Genomic DNA, 17,527 nt, shown 5'->3' with positions numbered 1-17,527 from the left:
AGATCACCATCGTGGGGTGATTTTTTTTTTTTTTCTTTTTTATAAGGTTATCAGGCTTCTGAGCTAGAACCTACACCTCTGGGAAATATTCTATGCCAAAGTATCCCGTGTATGTGCAGTTTATTTAAATGAGTCACATGGGTGGTTTTATACTGACTCTTACTGCAAAGGATAAAGGTAGTTTCTATCAGTTGGTTAGTTTACAACATGCTTTGATGTGCAGTCTCTCACTATAAAAACCCTGCACATTTAAATCCCCATATCACAAGGTTTGGAAGTTTGGAAAAGCAAAGACAGTAATAGAATAACGGTTAAGACCCTCATTTTTCTTAACTAAAAAATAGGACACTCCCTACTCTGGGGGTTTGGTGTGTGCTATTATTGTGTGTCATGTAGCGTCTGATACATAGTAAACACACAGGAAGTAGCTGCCATTGTAATGCTGGAATCTGCCTGCCTTAGAGATTCTAGAACTGTCTTTACTACGCTGCTTCAGTATTCAAAACTCTGACTGCTGAGCCCCAGAAAGTTCTCCTGTGACTACTCACTTGGTACCCTTTGTACCAAATTGAGAGCTATCACCCTTCCGTTTTTCACTTATTTATGTCTTTTGTGTGTTCTGCACTTACTCAGTTACAAACTTCTCAAAAAGGGGAATTATCTCCCAGAAGCCTTTTACAGATTTGAGACTCACAGTATTATCAGCTGACTCAAGTTGGTTTTACATTCGAAATTACTTTCCTGCTAAGTCTGCTCCTGAAAGGAACTCTCAGTTTCAGGCAAACAGCAAGTAGCTTTACTGTTTGAATTTAAAAGGATTTGCTCTGCTTGCATATTTGATGGATGAAATTTGTCAACTGTTGCACAGCAATTTAGCGCATAATTAATTCTTAAGAATAGACTCAAACATCCTTATAACTTCAAGGGATCTGGGCTCATTTTGTGTTTTGTTTTTTAACATAAAGGGTTAAGGGCCTGGCCCATATGAATCTCCACATTTTCTGTGTGTATAGAGGCAGAGAAGAGTGTCCTTGTGTCCAGCTCTTCATGAGGTGGCACTACCATGCCTCTGCTGTGGATATATCGTGGCTTCCTGTGATCCGCAGAAGACTTGAGTTCCAGGAGATGACTGGGAACTCCTTGTAACAAAATATCCTCATGTGCACCTGCTTCCATAGCTTCGTCTAGAAGTTCTCCAGTGTCATTGGGCACAGGATTCACCTCAGGAATGTGCTATACTGACCTGGAACTTGTAAACACTGATCAAAAATTGATTCAGTGGCTAGGATGGAGCAAGAGATCTGTGTTTTAAACAAACTTTCCCCACTGCAACTCTTATCTTGTGATCCTGACATAGGCAGTTCAAACCCCACAACAAGGAACATTGCCTAAGTCTAAGGCTATACCCAGGGTTGGGATAATGAGTAAAAAGGAACTGTTGCAATTCTTTGCTTCCAGGAAGTAGCTGAAACATTTAAGGAAGCTGAGGCTCCTTGTTACTGGTATTGGCCTGGGTCCACCACATACCTCTTTCCTGTGTGTCCCATTAGCGATCTGCCCAGTTATTTCTACTAATTTGGAGTTTTTAAAAGACAGCTATCTTTTTTTTTTTTTATTAACCTAACCCTTTTCTTCTAGAAAACAATTAGAGAAGCTGTTTGGAAAGTAAAATTAAAGAAATTTTTCTTTCCTGAAGCCCCTTCTAGAACATACGTCCATTCACCATCATGATGGTTTCAAGGTGGAATCAGGAGAAATGTCAGTATGACAAGGACATGCTGTTTCCTACCCCTGAAGACAATGTTACTTTTTTTTCCCCCTAAACAGCTACGAATTCCAGGTGAAACCCAAAAACCCACTTGGTGAAGGCCCCGCCAGCAACACAGTGTCATTCAGTACCGAATCAGGTAACCACATCAACAGTAATCCCCAGCGAGGACATACAGGGCCACACTGGTTTGCACAGCCTGTTTGAAACCCAGCTAAACACTGGGTAAAGTGCTTCTTGAGTTTCAAAAACCATCCATTTGAAAAAGCAAACTGATGAAGGTACCTTCAAGGAAACACCACTTATTTTTTTCCTCATTTATCTTGATGTCAGAAAAAAAGGTAGGCATATCAGTTTAAAAGAAAAAATCATGGAGTCAGTCTATACTCAAAAATCATGAACTCCTCTCTATGCCTAGAATCAAAGCATCAGACCTGCTGAGCCATAGTATCTAGAAAGGGAATTCATTTGATAGTTTTTATGATAAACGGCTATGAAATTTTTTAATTTGGCCTATGCTCCAACTCCTTAGTGAGATACGTCTTTACTCCATCTTGGTGATTTTAGCATCAGTGGTTTTTGTATGAAACTAAAAGAGGAAGAATTTTAAATGAAAGTAAAATCTAGAACAGCAAGACAGACTCTTAACTACTCAAATCACAGAAAGATACCGCTGAGTACTTGGCAGAGGAAATTCTCCAATGGAGAACAATTCCCAAAACAAAATACATAATTTTCAAGCTCAGACTTTAGCAAGAGTGTACTATTTTGCAAGATTTCTTAGCAACTTTAAGCGCCCAGCTCCTTCACTATCCCACTGGAACATGGACCAGCTCACCTAATAACATCTGACTTTTGTGTTTGCTGTTTCTCCTCAGCCGACCCAAGAGTGAGCGAGCCAGTTTCTGGTAAGTACCTGTCTCAATGAGAACACAACTACATGCTTGACTGCAATGAGTCAACTAAACAGGCATGGCAGAATTTTAGTCATGATGTTTTAGTCCACTTAGTCTTCTTAGAATATCAATCAGGTGTGAACGTTTACCTAAAACACTCAGTAACACTGAGAGCCTATGTTGTTTCAGGAACAAGCTGAATATTTTGAAACCTGCTTTTCATTTATGTAACAGATCAGCTTAAAATTCTGTTTAATAAGTCAAGATACAGCACCACCATTTCCACTTTTAGTAGGTCACATTAAGGCAACTGCTTAAATTGTATAATATGCTACAAAAAAGAAACCTACATTTGCTCCTAAAAGGATGCTGTCTACATTTAGCAAGTCAGAGGCTATTTAACATTGACATGTGCTGCTCCAATATTTACCTCACTACTGACAGAAACTTAATGGAGGGGTTACGTGTTGATCACATGTTAAAATTCCTAAATCTTTGGCCCCGATATTTAGCTTTAGAGAGAATCAGGTATGGGCAAGCTGACAATGAACTTTGCAAACTGCTTTTTTTTAAAAGCTTTTAAGACAGCTCTTCAGTACCCAAAGTCAGATACTTAACTCAGACCACGTGTTTTCCTTTTACAGCAGGAAGAGATGCCATCTGGACCGAAAGACCCTTTAATTCAGACTCTTACTCAGAATGTAAGGGCAAACAGTATGTCAAAAGGACATGGTATAAAAAGTTTGTGGGGGTGCAGCTGTGCAACTCCCTTAGATACAAGATTTACCTGAGCGACTCCCTCACAGGTAAGCAGGGCCACCAGTGCTGTGAGCCTGGTCCTTCAGGGACTGCTTTGCAGCATTGTGTAGCCTGGTCTTTTCTATGGACAGTTCGACACTGGGTGTGATGTAAACACAGATTTTCTTTTTCAGCAAGATGTTATTGGAATCTTAGGATTTGAGACATGCTATTAGCAGGAAAATAATGAAAACACAATTGAAACAGTGCCATCACGGCAAACTTGAATGTAGAGAAACTAGCCACACTTGAGCTCAGTTTTGTTACAGCCAACCAAGGATAAAAAGCTTACTGCTAATGCCTGTATCTAACAATGATCATGGAAGGAATAGGACGTATTTAAGATTCTAATCCTGCCAGAGACAAGAGCAAGATTAAAACACTGGGCCAGAAGGGCTATCCGCCCTTGCTCCAGACTCAGTGGGTTAATATTTTCTCTTCTATAGTCATTCAGTAAAAATTTAAAAGAAATAAGACTGGCCCCAACGTAGGAAGGTAGGCATTTGTTCAGTCATTCAACAAATTCATCTGCTTTGTTCAGACATTGCTTTAGGTGCTGGGGACAAAGCAAGAAACAAGACACATTCCTGCTCTTTGTAGCTTAGTCTAGTGGGGAGAGACTGGCAGCAAATGTGTAAATTAGAATTTCATCTAGTGCTTTGAAGGCAAAAAGGGTGAGAGAAAATGGCTGAATGAAAGCTCCTCTAGTCAAAATGGTTAGGAAAAGCCTCCCTAAAAAGGTAACACTTGCGCTGGGAAGAAAACTGCGAGAAGGAACCAAGCAAAGGCTGAGGGATAAAGAGCAGAGTCAGCAGGAGGAGAAAGGCCAAGGCCTTCGGCAGAGGGTGCCCAGGTGGTCCCGCCAGTGTGGCCGAGGCTTGGGCAGGGGGCGCTCAGGCAGGCGCGAAATCACATGGAGCTTTGAAACCAGGTCAGGACTCTGGGTTTTGTTCTGAGTACAACAGAAGACTGCTGGAGAGGTGATGGAGGGGGAGTAACATGACCTGAGTTGCATTTTTAAAAGATGACTAATCTCTGGGAGGAAAAGGGGAGGAAGGATAGGGAAAGGCAATAGTAAAAGCAAGGATGCCAGCTGGGAGGTGATTATGGAGATGATTCTAAGGTTCAGTCAAGGGACACTGGTGGCTTGAACTAGAATGAAAGGGAGGAAAAAGCACAAGAACAGGGAAGGTGGATTATTTGAAAGAATTTGATTATTTCAGAGTTGTCCCATATCAAAGGGAGGAATACTTCATGATCCCTTTAATTTTGGTTCTTCAGGAAAGTTCTATAACATAGGCGATCAGAGGGGCCATGGAGAAGATCACTGCCAGTTTGTGGACTCGTTTTTAGATGGACGCACAGGACAGCAACTCTCTTCTGACCAGTTACCCACCAAGGAAGGTAAGTTTTTTGAGCCGCCTCATAAACATGAGGCTTTCACAAATCCGCCCCCAGAGCATTCAAGCTGAGGAGAGCTATCACTTTAAAAACAATTCTGTAGTACTACTGCTCTAATGATCTGCCTAGGAAAGACCTTCCATGTAAGACCTTAAAATGAAGACTTTAGTAGAAGTTTCTCAACCTTCCTCCCATTCCTTAACTCTATTCCTTAGAGCCTTTCGGGAAATTACACTCAGCCATATATAAATGCATCCTACCTTAGGAAAACCTGAATTTGCAAGAACAGCTATAAAAGAGCAGCATTTCCCAAACTTTAATCACTCGTGTATTGTTACCTTTATGGTTTTTGTCATACAGAGCACACAGGCAGGTTCTTTTTTAATTCCTTTAAAAACTTTTAAAGATGACTTTATTACTACCATAGATGGGAAAAGGTATTATTTGCTTTATTAATAATTATGTAAGTATAATTAATAGAACAATTCTGCTGAGAAATGACTACTTTAACTTGCTAAAGACACATTAGCCCCAAGCTGCTTAATGAGGATTGAAAAGACTGAAAATTAATTTAATCCTTGTCCAGGCAGGGTAGGAGAAGGTAAATTAAATATGCCATATTACTCAGGAACTGCCAAGAGGGGTTTGTTAAATACTTAGTATTATCTGACTAGTCTTTTCAGCAATGCATTTTGTGCACTGGCACATAGTAAAAGATGACTTGGTGAGATCTGTGACCTCATTAACGAAAGGTCAGACTGCTGCAGCCTCCCAGGAACTGGATGTTCTGGAGCCACTATACTGTCATTGTCTCTATTTCTGTAACATTTTACATTCACAGCTAAATTTTTAATCGTTCAGTGTAGGGTCCTTGAAGGAAGCTTTCCCCAAAGTTGAATTCTTAGAAATTCAGCAATCTGAGAACTACCCTTCTTTTGTTTCCTAACACTTTAGAACACACTTTCACCCAGATGACTTCACAGACCATCACTGTGCAGGAACATGCAGAAAGTACACTTTCACATAAGGCGGCGTGTACTGAACCTCGCCTGTGACACGCAAACAAAACACGAAACCCTTCCAACTCCTGCCCCTTCTCAGCTTCGGCTCTCCAATACCACCAACCATCCTACCCTAACTTACTAAGGCAGGTGTCACGGAGTTCCACGCGCCCCTGATGTTTAGCCAGCCGTTACTATCTCAAGAAAGACACCAGGCCTTGGTTGTTAGCCATTTTCCAAAATACCCCGCTTCACCTAGAGTAACCTTCAGGCACCCTTCAATCTGTGAGCAGTGAGGACAAAAACAACATAGCAGCTATTAAAATTAATTATTTTCCCTCATAGGCTATTTCAGAGCAGTTCGCCAGGAACCTGTCCAATTTGGAGAAATTGGTGGTCACACTCAAATCAATTATGTCCAGTGGTATGAATGTGGGACCACAATTCCTGGAAAATGGTAGATGCTGCAGTGATGTTCTGTCTCACCATGGCCAAAAATAATTGGAAACAGTATGGTATGTGGTATGTGTCACATGCATTTAAAGCTCTTATGTTTACTATGTATAAAAGTTTAAAATCTAATTAATAGCAATATTAGATGTTTATTAGAAAGACTGCTAAGAATATTTATCAGGTTTTACAAAGTCATTTTAAGAAAGCAAGATATTAACAGAATAACATTTTGGGGAAGCTGGCTCCCTGTTCATGGTATTTTAAGAGATCATTTGTTTATTATTTATCACACTGTTGTAATGATGTTTTAAGATACTTTTATAACAAAATTAACATCAAAAAACTAATATACTTTTAAAAAAATTTACTTTTATTGTGTATTCTTCCCACTGGTGAGTTAATTCCATAAATCTCTACTTGGTTTAACTTATTAGAGCAAATTATCTTCATCATATATATCTGTGGGGTGGGGAAAGTCTTAATATTCACGTTTATTTAAACTTCAACTCTTTAGCAACAGCTGAACAGCTTTTCTGAAGCATTTAAATAGTTACCTATTCATGCTAATATACACTTCCTTAAATATTTGCAAATTACTGAAAAGACTGAATCAGTAAATTTTATTTCAGCTGAAAATGGATTGAGAATCCGATATATCATTTCAAGATACATATTTTGTTCTTTCTCTGCCCTTAAATGTTACAGTGTCTAAATGTTCTTTGTCAAACTGTCCGTTTAAGCAGTTGCACTCATACTGTTTTTAACATCATTCTAATCAAGCTGTATACGGAAGCTGGCTATAAAGTCTAAGCACGCAAGGATAAGACGTGATGAGATCCCTGCCATTTTACAGGCCATTTTTTACACAGATCTTTTAGCAATGAATGTATCAAAGGTTGTTTTCATAATGCTAACTCAATCTGTATGAAAATCTCATTTTTATTTAAAGTACTGTTTTCCTTCATTTGGAGAGAGGCAGGGAAGCTGCATTGTTGCCCTCATTCTTTTAAGGACCTTTCAGTGCTTACCTTTCCACGTGTTTCAATTTTATCAATACTACATTTTATATTTTTCAAACAAGTAAAACCTCTGCAATAAAGAGATGTACTTTTTATTTTTAAGACGGATTCTGAATGGTTCATCTTTATAAGGAAACTCAAATTATTTGGGGTCTACCAAGCCTTTTAATACTGAATCTATTGGGTTTTTATATAATGCTAAACTGTCTTTTTTGAAAAATGTTTTAAAGTCTCATTGTTGTAAGCCAAAGTCAGGACAAAACCAAACAGCACTGTACTTCTCTAAATATAAAACTGTAAGTTAAAATGTCTGTATTTCATTTTAAGACCAAAACATCAATAAGGATTTCTGTTTCTTGCCTTTTTTCTCATGTATATATAGTGTCAATGACTAAATTAAATTACAAGACCACTAATGGATTCAATCAATCACTTTTATTAACCTATCATCAATGTTACATTTTATACATAATATCTAGTCTTCTCAAACGAATCTACTTTAGTACATCATGTTAATAGTAAAAAGCCAAGTAAGATGGCTAAACTTCAACCTAGCGTTTTAGTATCCTCTGGACAAGGCAAGCGAGAAAGTCAATCACTTGACACACATGTAAGAGTAGTGTTCCAAAATAACTAGGAAGCTGCTACACTTTTAAGCAGGGGAGGAAAAAAACTTTCATTTTGGTCTTTTTTTTTCCCAGCAAATTATACTTTCAATTAACAGCAACATCATAAAAAAATGCTTTTTAAATTTCTGAACTTCAATACAAATTAAAATTGCAGCACTGGAGTCTTTTGGGAGGCAAACAGCTGGCAGCTACATTCATCAGTGTAACTGAGCCTCTTTACCGATACCCTGGTCCAGGCTGGGTATAGCCTTGACCAAAGGGAGGCCGGTTACGCGCATAAGGGTTAGGCCCACTTGGAAGAGGGGTCATGGTACTTCCAGGAGGTGGAGTAAAACCTGGTCTTGGTTGATAGGCCCCAGGCTGGCTTGGAGCCATTCCGGGCTGTGTGGCAGGGGCCACGGTATAATTAGCAGGCTGAGAAGTCTGGGCACTGTAAGTCTGTGGCGGGTAACTGCTCGCCTGGTACTGCTGTGGCGGGTGAGCAGGCATCTGCTGCGGCTGACCGGAAAAGGCAGGAGCCGGTGCCTGCGAAGTTGGCTGCTGGCCGTATCCCTGGAACTGCTGAGGTTGTTGGGGTCCAGTCTGCTGACTATAGCCTGCTGAAAAGGTAAAACATACATATTTTATTCTTTCTTTTGGTGAATGTTTTCCAGAGAATGAGTCTTACTGCTATGGACCAAAAATGATGAGAAATTTAACAAACTTAATCCTAAGTATTTATGTAACAAGTAGAGTAGGTAGATTCCATCATTTAATACTATTTCAAGACCACATAGTATAAAAGAAGCACTTTCTATACAATTCTTTAAACCCTCTAATCTTAAATTAAAACCATTATTTACACATTTCTTCTACTTCAACTCCTCCTAGACTATATAATCCCTGACAGCAAATTCGTGTTCTGGCGTAACTCCCAGTATAGAGTAGATGTTCATATGATAAATGTAGGAATTAATGCAAAGGCTAGTCATTAACCTTATTTTGAGGGGAGGCCTATTTAATAACAGTACCAAATAAAAACACATTATAGAGAATGAATATTTTTAAATGAAACAGCGGTGCAACAGAGACATCTTACTGTACTAATGAGATGCTTTAAGGTTTAGTCACTGTATAAGAACTAAGCCATTTAAGAATAAGCATTAAATGCCCATTTTCACAATCCTTAAAATCTTCCTTTTAGATTTGGTATCTGATGTTTTTGCCTTTACAATTCCAAATTCTGGTTCAGCAGTAACAACGTAACACACAGAAAGCATATCATATTGACCCACAAAAATCAACATCTATATTCATTATTTACTAGGATGTAAATTTTTTTTAAAAGAAAAAGTCTGCTTCACTAAAAACTTTTATCTCTACCATGAAACACACCTGCAGCTACTTGCAATGAAACCTCTCCATTGACTGGAATCCTGTCAGCATTAAATACCAGATACATAAGAAAATTATTAAAATATGTACAACCCTGCATTAAAAAAAATAAAAAGGATTGAATGAATTTGAGTATATTCTGAACTCACCTTGAACCTGGGTTCAAAATTTACTCATGAAAGAAATCTTTTTGACATAGTCCATGAACAAAACTGGAAAAGGTCACAGAGGGAAACTGCCAAACCAGCAGAGTGTCAAACATGGTCCAGTGTTACCACCACCACTTACAGTCTCCAAGCAGAGTATTTAGTTGACTATTTCCATATCTCCCAAATTCAAGTTAATAGGACTAGCAGGATCAGAAATACAAAGATAATAATTTGAAAAGAACTAAATTTTACTCAGTGACGACCTAACTAAAATCATTAAAAGCAAGCTTAATTTTTTGTTAGTAATTCATATATCTAAAGCATTTTACTCACAGTAGTATCCAAATACTGAACTAATGTCAATTCATGATAAAAACTTGAAAGTCATACAACTTCTGTCTTCTACATAATTTTTTTTATTGTAAGTTTTTGGAAAAACAGAAGGACTCAGCTTTTATATTGAAAATATCTGTTCAACTTAAGATTGTGAGCAAAAAAAAGCTGTCTTTTCATCCTGGCAAATGAAATCTAAACTGCCTTTTTAACAGAATCTGGGGACAACCATATCCTTTATTTCTCAGGAGAGGGAATAACCTAAGGGCCTAAGATGCTGTTTCATTAGCAACCTACAAGTCTTTGACCATAATGTGGCAATACCTCTATTAATGTATATAGTCTCCCTCCCCACCACCATCCCCTCCCTTGGAAAACAAAATCAATGAGTAACTTTGGTGAAAAACACAGAAATGGCAAAAAAAAATGGAAATTCTGTGGTTTTCTGAGTAAGTGAATAGTACAAGACAAGGAGTCATACAGTCCACAAAGCCTAAAATATTTACTACGTAGCCTTTTATGTTTGCAGGAAAGCCTGCCAACCCCTGGTCTAGAATGGAGAACACAGAATGACAGAGGTAAGCAATTTACTGTGAAGTCAAGTGTACTGGGTTCTGGTCTAGCTCCCCCACTAAGTGGCTTCAATGCATCGCAACTCCGTAAACCCTCATGCCTCAGGTAGAAAATGAATGGGTGGGACAGGATCAGTGGTCCCCACCCTGGCTGCAGTTTAGAATGATTTCTGATGCTTTTAAAATATCAAAGCCTGAGTCCCACCCCCAACCAAATGAAACAAGATCTCTCAGAGGCCGCTGTAAATTTCAAAACAAAAAACAAAAAACACCTCTCCAGGTGATTCTGAGGCACAGTGAAGGCTGAAATCCCCTGGATTAGATAACTAGGTCTGTTCCACTCTATTATTTCCACAAATTATATAATTTGTAACACTAGTTTCTGTTTAAAGGACTACATCCTAAAAATAACCTTCCCCCAATATCACAGTCCAAGTTTAATTCAGTCCACCTATTTTATATAATTAAAAACTAGCCACTATAGGTTAAATCACTCTACAGAAATACAATCCAAATAAAAACTGCTGTGTGTGTCGAAATACGTTAAACTCCAATGATAGAATTTAATGGTCTAGTTCAGGGGACAAGAAACATTTTTCTGTAAAGGACTAGACAGTAAGTAATTCTACGCTTTGGGAGCCGCAAGGTCTCAAACTTTTAACCCCAGAGGTGACGTTTTCACACAGCGAGTTTGAAGCAGAGTAAGAAAAAAACAGCATATTCTTGCTTTAAGAATAGTTGTCCCCTGTCATTTTTTATTGAGTAAAACAATTAGGCTTTTTTGAGTGGAGTTTCTTAGAATCATTGATGGCAGCCATCTACTGCATGGAGGTTAATCTCAGATGATACCTAAGTTAATATCTATATAAATGAGGTAATGTGTACAAAACTCTTTAAACTAACGCTCTAGATTTATGCCTGGGCTCCAGGGATGGTTCTTACTAGCTATGATGTATTGACTCCAGGTAAGCTGCTTAATCTTTCTGTACCTGAAAAAGGGACTGCTAATGAGGCTGACTTCCCCCTCCATGTATTTACTGCCTGTTTTTCTCATTTTTGTATTGTAAAATTAATCCTTTAATTTTTTAAAATTTAATTTTTTGAAATTTTGATACTTAAATCTTTGGCTGTAAAACAAGAGTTGAACACAAATTCTCAGATATAACAAATGTAAAAATTACGTGAATTATAACCACACTATTCAAAGCTACACTGAAGAGATTTTTATGTTCTTAGTTAGTTGCCTGAAATGTTTCACACAATTCTACTTTTAGGGCCTGTTTTTGGTATTCCTACATACTTTTGGGAGATTTAAAAACCTAAGTAGCTCAATTTGGTTCTTATTTTATAAGATCGCCTCTTTCCATGTATGAGAGAACTGTTAATAGTTTTACAGGTACTAAGAGTACACTGGGATTATGTGTCACATATAATGGAGGAAAAAATACTGCATTTTTGTAGTTTTAAATCACCCAGGAAGTACAGGAGGAGATAGCTTTGTATTAAAAACTTTTTTATACTACAAGTTATTACAGAAATCACCTACTATGACTATAAGTTTTACTTGCCCACTGGAAAACTGAAATGGTGATTTACAATAAAATATTTATGCAAAATATTTTAATAAATAAATGATTTTCCCCAATAAATACTTCATAGCTACTATAACAATGCAAAGTATTGCAAATCAAGGGATTAAGAGGAAAGAATTAAAATTTAATGAGTCTAGAAACTGCTCAAAACCACGAGCCAGCGCCCCCTGGACATGTGCTCACCTGAATACTGGACACCGTACGGCTGTGCCGGCGCCGGCGGCTGCTGGGTGCCGTAGCCCGCCTGCTGTGGGTACTGCTGGTACATCTGACCTACAGAGCACAAGACACAGGGAAAGGGGCAGGTTTAACTGAGCAGAAGAGAAATTTTTTTTAAGACACATTTAATTCTCTCCCCCTTCACACAGAAATACACTGAGTACCAAGACACAAGAATGTGTCTGTTCCCTCTTCAGATGTCTCCGAAGAAGAAGAGAATGAACAGTTTAACAGATAGATGTGGACACTCTGCTGCGGATTAACTTGCAGCAAATAACACTAGTGGTTACTTCATAAAGTCCAGAAAAACAAATGTTTTCAAACCCAAATGCCAACAGATATGTACTGCTAATGTTCAGTAAAAAATCAAATGAGTCAAAATTCAATAAATAAAAATCTGAAAAAAGGGACAAATACCATTAATAGCTCCTAAATCTTTCCCAAAGCCCTGTCTTTTGATATCTAAAGGCTTGAACCTTTGTTGCCATATTAATGGACTCTTTGGTAGCAAGGACCTACATCTTTCATTCCAGGCCTCAAAGACACACTTGGCATTTGACAACAGTTTGCTTTTCATCATCTGAGTATCATACCCAATCATGTGGCCTCTGCTAAAGCTGAAGTGGTTCCCAGTTCCCCTTTGAATAATGGCACACGTGTTTAACCCTGGTGATGAGTTCTTAGAAATGGAAGTCTTACTTGGGGTCAGCAGACCATAGTTTCTATGGAGAAACCTTTTAGATAGATACTGCTATTACAGGTGATTTCCAAGCAAGCAAGGATTTATTGGTTCATGTCTTTATCATGTCTACTACTTTACAGTTGTTCTAACAGTGGATTTAGCCAGATCTAATGCCTAGAGTAGCAATAAAACTTGCGTTGTAATATCTAGCTAATATTTAAATTTTTTAAAAAAATCTAGCTAGTATTTAAATGTTTAAAATAATTAAATGTTGCTAATTCTTTAAAAAATACTCAAACTTACCTGCTGTTAGTCAGAAGACTATGGGTAAATAGCATACTTATGGGCAGAAAAAGACAACTAGTGAAAAAAAGTCAGTGCATTACCCAGCGCCATTCCAACTGAGGAGCAGTGCTCACAGGCTGAGATCCAGGGACAGAACCCACGCTACCGGGCCGGCTGCTCAGCCCGACGTACTGCAGCACTAAATGAGCTATGCCTGTATTTATAGCCAGCTTATTTCCCAGCAAGCAGCTGTATGCTTTTTATGATAGAAATAAAATTTGCTTAACTATTTTCCAGTTAAAAAGTCAACCTCATTAGCAATCCCTATTTCAGATACAGAAAGATTAAGCAACTCACCTGGAATTAATACATCACAGCTAGTAAGAGCCATCCCCGGAACGCAGGCATAAAACCCTAGAGCATTAGTTTAAAAGGAGTTCTGTACACGTTATCTCATTTATGTAAATATTAACTTTGGTATCATCGGAAAGCCTGAGATTAACCTCCATATAGTAGACAGCTGCCAGCAATGATTCTAAGGAACTCTCACTCAAAAAAGCCTAATTGTTTTCCTAAAAAAAAAAGACAGGGGACAGCTATTCTTAAAGCAAGTGCAGGTTCTATTTTTCTCTTACTCTGCTTCAAATTCATTGTGAAAACACCATCCCTGGAGTTAAGAGTTTCAGACGTTTACTCTCTCTACATAGTATTCCTTTTATTTATTGTAAACACACTTCACTCAAGTCTAAAACGGGACTCAGTCACAGTATTGTCACAATATTGTGAAACTTAATTATGAAGTATGTGCTTAGTGGTAAAAAAGGAGGAACAACTTAGTATATTTGAAGAAAGAGACAGCTACAGGATCTATTAAGTGAAAAAGCAAGATGCCAACACAGTTTAGAGTAAGCTATGATTGGAAGAAAAAGTATGTGTGTGTGTATATATATATTATATAAAGTATATATATATAAAAGCTATGTTTTGTGTATTATATTTAGAAAGAATCAATGGTAGAAAAAGGTTAGAGTCATAAAAAACATTTTCTAAGGGGAGAATGAGAATGGGACGAAGCAAAGAGTAATGGTGAGCCTTCTGGGACTGTACTTTGTTACACGGACTGGCAGCCAGCCTCCATGATTACCCTCAGTGACTCCTGCACAGATAGAGCATATGACAAGGGGCTGGTATCCTTTACATTTTTTCAGAAATTAACAAAGATTAACTCCACAACACAAAAATAAGCAATAAACACGTGAGTGTCCATTCTCTCGTATAGTCCCCTCACACTGAATAGTGCTGACCTATATACCATTAGAATACTGCACACATGACAGTGACATTTCTGAGGACAGGCTGTGAAAGACAGCCACCCACTATTACTCTCTCTTGATCATTCGTTGTGGTGGGAGCTGCCACGTCATGAGGTCATCCAAGCAGCCTATGACGTCCACGTGGTGAGGAACTGAAGCCTCCTGCAACAACCGTGTGAGGGAGTCCTCTTAGAAGTGGATCCTTCAGCTCAGGTTAAGCTTCAGGTGACTGCAACTTCATAAGAGACCCTGACCTAAAACCACCAAGCTAAGCTGCTCCCACATCCCTAACTCTCAAACTGTAAGATAATAAATGTTTTAAGCATCTATGTTTTGGGATAAATTGTTACATAGCCGTAGATGATGAATATACGTAGTTTTGACTTTAAAAACATGCAGGGTTGACAGCTATAGAAAAAAGAAAATCTTAAGACACACAAATGGGAAAGTGAACCCTGTTAGACTCCTGATTTGAACAAGCCACCGACTGTAATAAGGTAATCAAGAGACAAGTAGGGAAGTTCAAATATGTATGTATGTGTTGACTTTAAGAATCACCTAATTTTGTTGCGTGTGATAATGACATGGTGGTATTGCTAAAAAGAAAAGGTTATCGTCTAGACAGGCACACTGAAATCATCGAGTGAAAAGTAGCAGAGGGAGTAGTAGGTAAAAACGAATGCGAAAATACCGGTAAGTGTTGAAGCCACGTGATGGAAACATGAAGAGTTGATTATTCTAGCTCTACTTTTACATACGTTTCAAAATTTACATAATAAAAGCTACTTTAAAAGTCTACTCAGCTTATCATTATATTACCACATGATTTTATAGATTTTAATTATATCCTTTCCACCTTTTTAGTTTGTCAAAGAGCAATACTTCCTGGTCTTTGATGATTTTTAGCGCTCTTCTCTGTATCCTCACCACTTATCTATGTTTTTGGCAACCACTCAACTGCATGTGGCTTTCCAGTAACAGAGGCACTCACTTTATCTGAAAAAGATAATACTGTCCATTTTATTTCTATTCATGATGCTTAACATTTTGTTGATCCTTTTAACTGAACAACACATATTAAGATTAAAATTCTTGAAAAAAAAATGTACAAATCCGATGTCCCTTTTATCGAATTTAAGAACCGAGAATTATTTACTTTTAGATTATTTCACATCTAAGAGATTGCTATGTTAATCAATTATACGTAATAGATTTTTTTGTTGATTATTCTGCTCAAATTATGATGAGCAGTTGATCTAACTAACTGGTGCTGTCAGGGACTCACTACACATCACACATCATAAAGTATTCATTAAAGTAGTCTATAATTCATGTTGGGAACGTATAAATAACTGCTACACTAACCTAGAGCTGTGCCACCCAGTACAATCGACACTGGCCACACATGGCTACTGATAAGCACCTGAGCCGGGGCTAGTCTTAACTGTGATACGCTGTGTTTCAAATCAGTGTCATACCCCAGATCTCCAATAAGCAGTATGAAAAACAATATAAAACATTAACTTTTTAATAATGATTACGTGTTGATACACTGGATAGAGTGGATTAAATAAAATGTATAATGAAAATTAATTTTACCTTTTTTTAGAAACTTTTTTTTAATGTGGCTAATAGAAAATTTTAAATTACATGTGGCTTCCACTGTATTTCTTTTGGACAGCACTAATCTAGAGATTCACCTCTAGAATGCTAATCTATTGATTAATGTCCCATTATAATAACTTTATAATTTTTTATGTTGTAAGTTTTAATGTAAACTAAAAAAAGTAACATTTTATAAGGTATACAATTAATGCCACCCTAAAGGAATCCATTCATATCATATGGTCTTAATCTGATGTCTCCGGAAAATGGAACTTGGTTGCTAGAGTCAGAAGTGGGAGAATTTTCAAATTTGCACTGTATATCCTTTCATATTTTTAGAATTTTACCTATTTGAAAATAAATTTGCCATTTAAACAAATCCCTAATAGAATAATTTGAGATATTGTTAGTACAGCCTTAAATCCCATTCCTTTATAAGTGAACAGAAAACATTATTTGGTACAATTACCCTTCCAACTTCCATCCTACAACAGGATGTACTGCTTCAAATGGGACTTTTTTTTTTTTTTTTTTTAAGAAATGTTAGTTCACCTGATACAGCCATTAAACTCCCATCATATCTCTGGCACTCTGCTTTTGCCTCCCTGTTTCAGACACATCTGCTTCAATTCTAGCTTGTTCCAGTTTTGGCAGTTGCAACCTGGTACAAAGGAAAGACTACAGGCGGTTGAAAAAAGGCTTAAGCAGTAAGAAATTCTTCCCAGAACCACTCATACATCAGCAAACTGCCACCTGCTAGTCCAGATGACTAGCATGCACCCAATGGGACAACTCTAAAAGTAAGGCCACAGGATAATTGGGACTCTACTACAAAAGTGCTTGGTTAAAAAAACAAAACAAGTTCATACTGTATAGCACAGGGAACTATATTCAATATCTTGTGGTAATTTATGGTTAAAAAGACTATGAAAACAAATATAGGTAGGTTCCTGTATGACTGAAGTATTGTGCTGTACACCAGAAATTAACACAACATTGTAAGCTGACTATACTTCAATTAAAAAAAAGTGCTTGGTGCATTTTAGGCTACAGATTGTTTGTTTGTTTTAATGTGATTGATAAACTCAGTCACTTACGGTGTTGAAAAACTTGCTTTTGGTGCTGAAAATACATCATACCACCACCTGGCCCCTTTATACAAATAGAGCACCATCTGGTGTTTGTTTTAAAGTAGAATGTGTGTTTTTAAAAGTCCTACCATGCATGGGCAATTCAAAGAAATAACTCTTCAACATCTGGAAGGAACCCTAGATCAGTAACCATGCAGCCACATTCTACAAAGCTTCCAAGGGTTTCAGTGAGGCACCTCATGCTTGCTGTCCTGAGCTATGTGGCCCCTCAATCCCCTTCAACCCTGGCAATGACCCCTTTACCTGTTAAATACTGAGCTTTCAAGTTCTATGTCATTCAGGACTAA

General features: G+C 37.7%; 2 protein-coding genes across 55 annotated transcripts in view; one reads left to right on the top strand and one right to left on the bottom strand.

Annotated features, from left to right (window-relative positions):
• ABI3BP (ABI family member 3 binding protein) overlaps nucleotides 1-7,438 on the top strand; it is a 241,123-nt gene extending 233,685 nt beyond the window's left edge. For all 50 annotated transcript variants that reach the window (XM_074362316.1, XM_074362227.1, XM_074362217.1 and 47 more), the window contains 5 exons: nucleotides 1,828-1,907; nucleotides 2,647-2,676; nucleotides 3,309-3,470; nucleotides 4,744-4,866; nucleotides 6,210-7,438. In XM_074362316.1, the coding sequence (XP_074218417.1) occupies nucleotides 1,828-1,907; nucleotides 2,647-2,676; nucleotides 3,309-3,470; nucleotides 4,744-4,866; nucleotides 6,210-6,325 (511 nt within the window). In that variant the 3' untranslated portion in view covers nucleotides 6,326-7,438. The remainder of the gene's footprint in view (nucleotides 1-1,827; nucleotides 1,908-2,646; nucleotides 2,677-3,308; nucleotides 3,471-4,743; nucleotides 4,867-6,209) is intronic.
• Nucleotides 7,439-7,752: 314 nt separating this feature from the next.
• TFG (trafficking from ER to golgi regulator) overlaps nucleotides 7,753-17,527 on the bottom strand; it is a 31,335-nt gene continuing 21,560 nt past the window's right edge. For 2 of the 5 annotated variants that reach the window (XM_074362380.1, XM_074362374.1), the window contains exons 7-8: nucleotides 12,169-12,258; nucleotides 7,753-8,561 (exon numbers count right to left, since the gene is read on the bottom strand). In XM_074362380.1, coding sequence (XP_074218481.1) covers nucleotides 8,182-8,561; nucleotides 12,169-12,258 — 470 coding nt within the window. In that variant the 3' untranslated portion in view covers nucleotides 7,753-8,181. Of the gene's footprint in view, nucleotides 8,565-12,168; nucleotides 12,259-17,527 lie in introns of all 5 variants that reach the window. The other 3 variants (XM_074362377.1, XM_074362369.1, XM_074362388.1) reach the window with 2 other exon arrangements.

Source organism: Camelus bactrianus, chromosome 1 (genome assembly GCF_048773025.1).
Source record: "Camelus bactrianus isolate YW-2024 breed Bactrian camel chromosome 1, ASM4877302v1, whole genome shotgun sequence".
Lineage (NCBI taxonomy): Eukaryota > Metazoa > Chordata > Mammalia > Artiodactyla > Camelidae > Camelus > Camelus bactrianus.
Note: the sequence above shows the minus strand (reverse complement) of the source record. Positions and strands in the feature narration are given on the sequence as shown.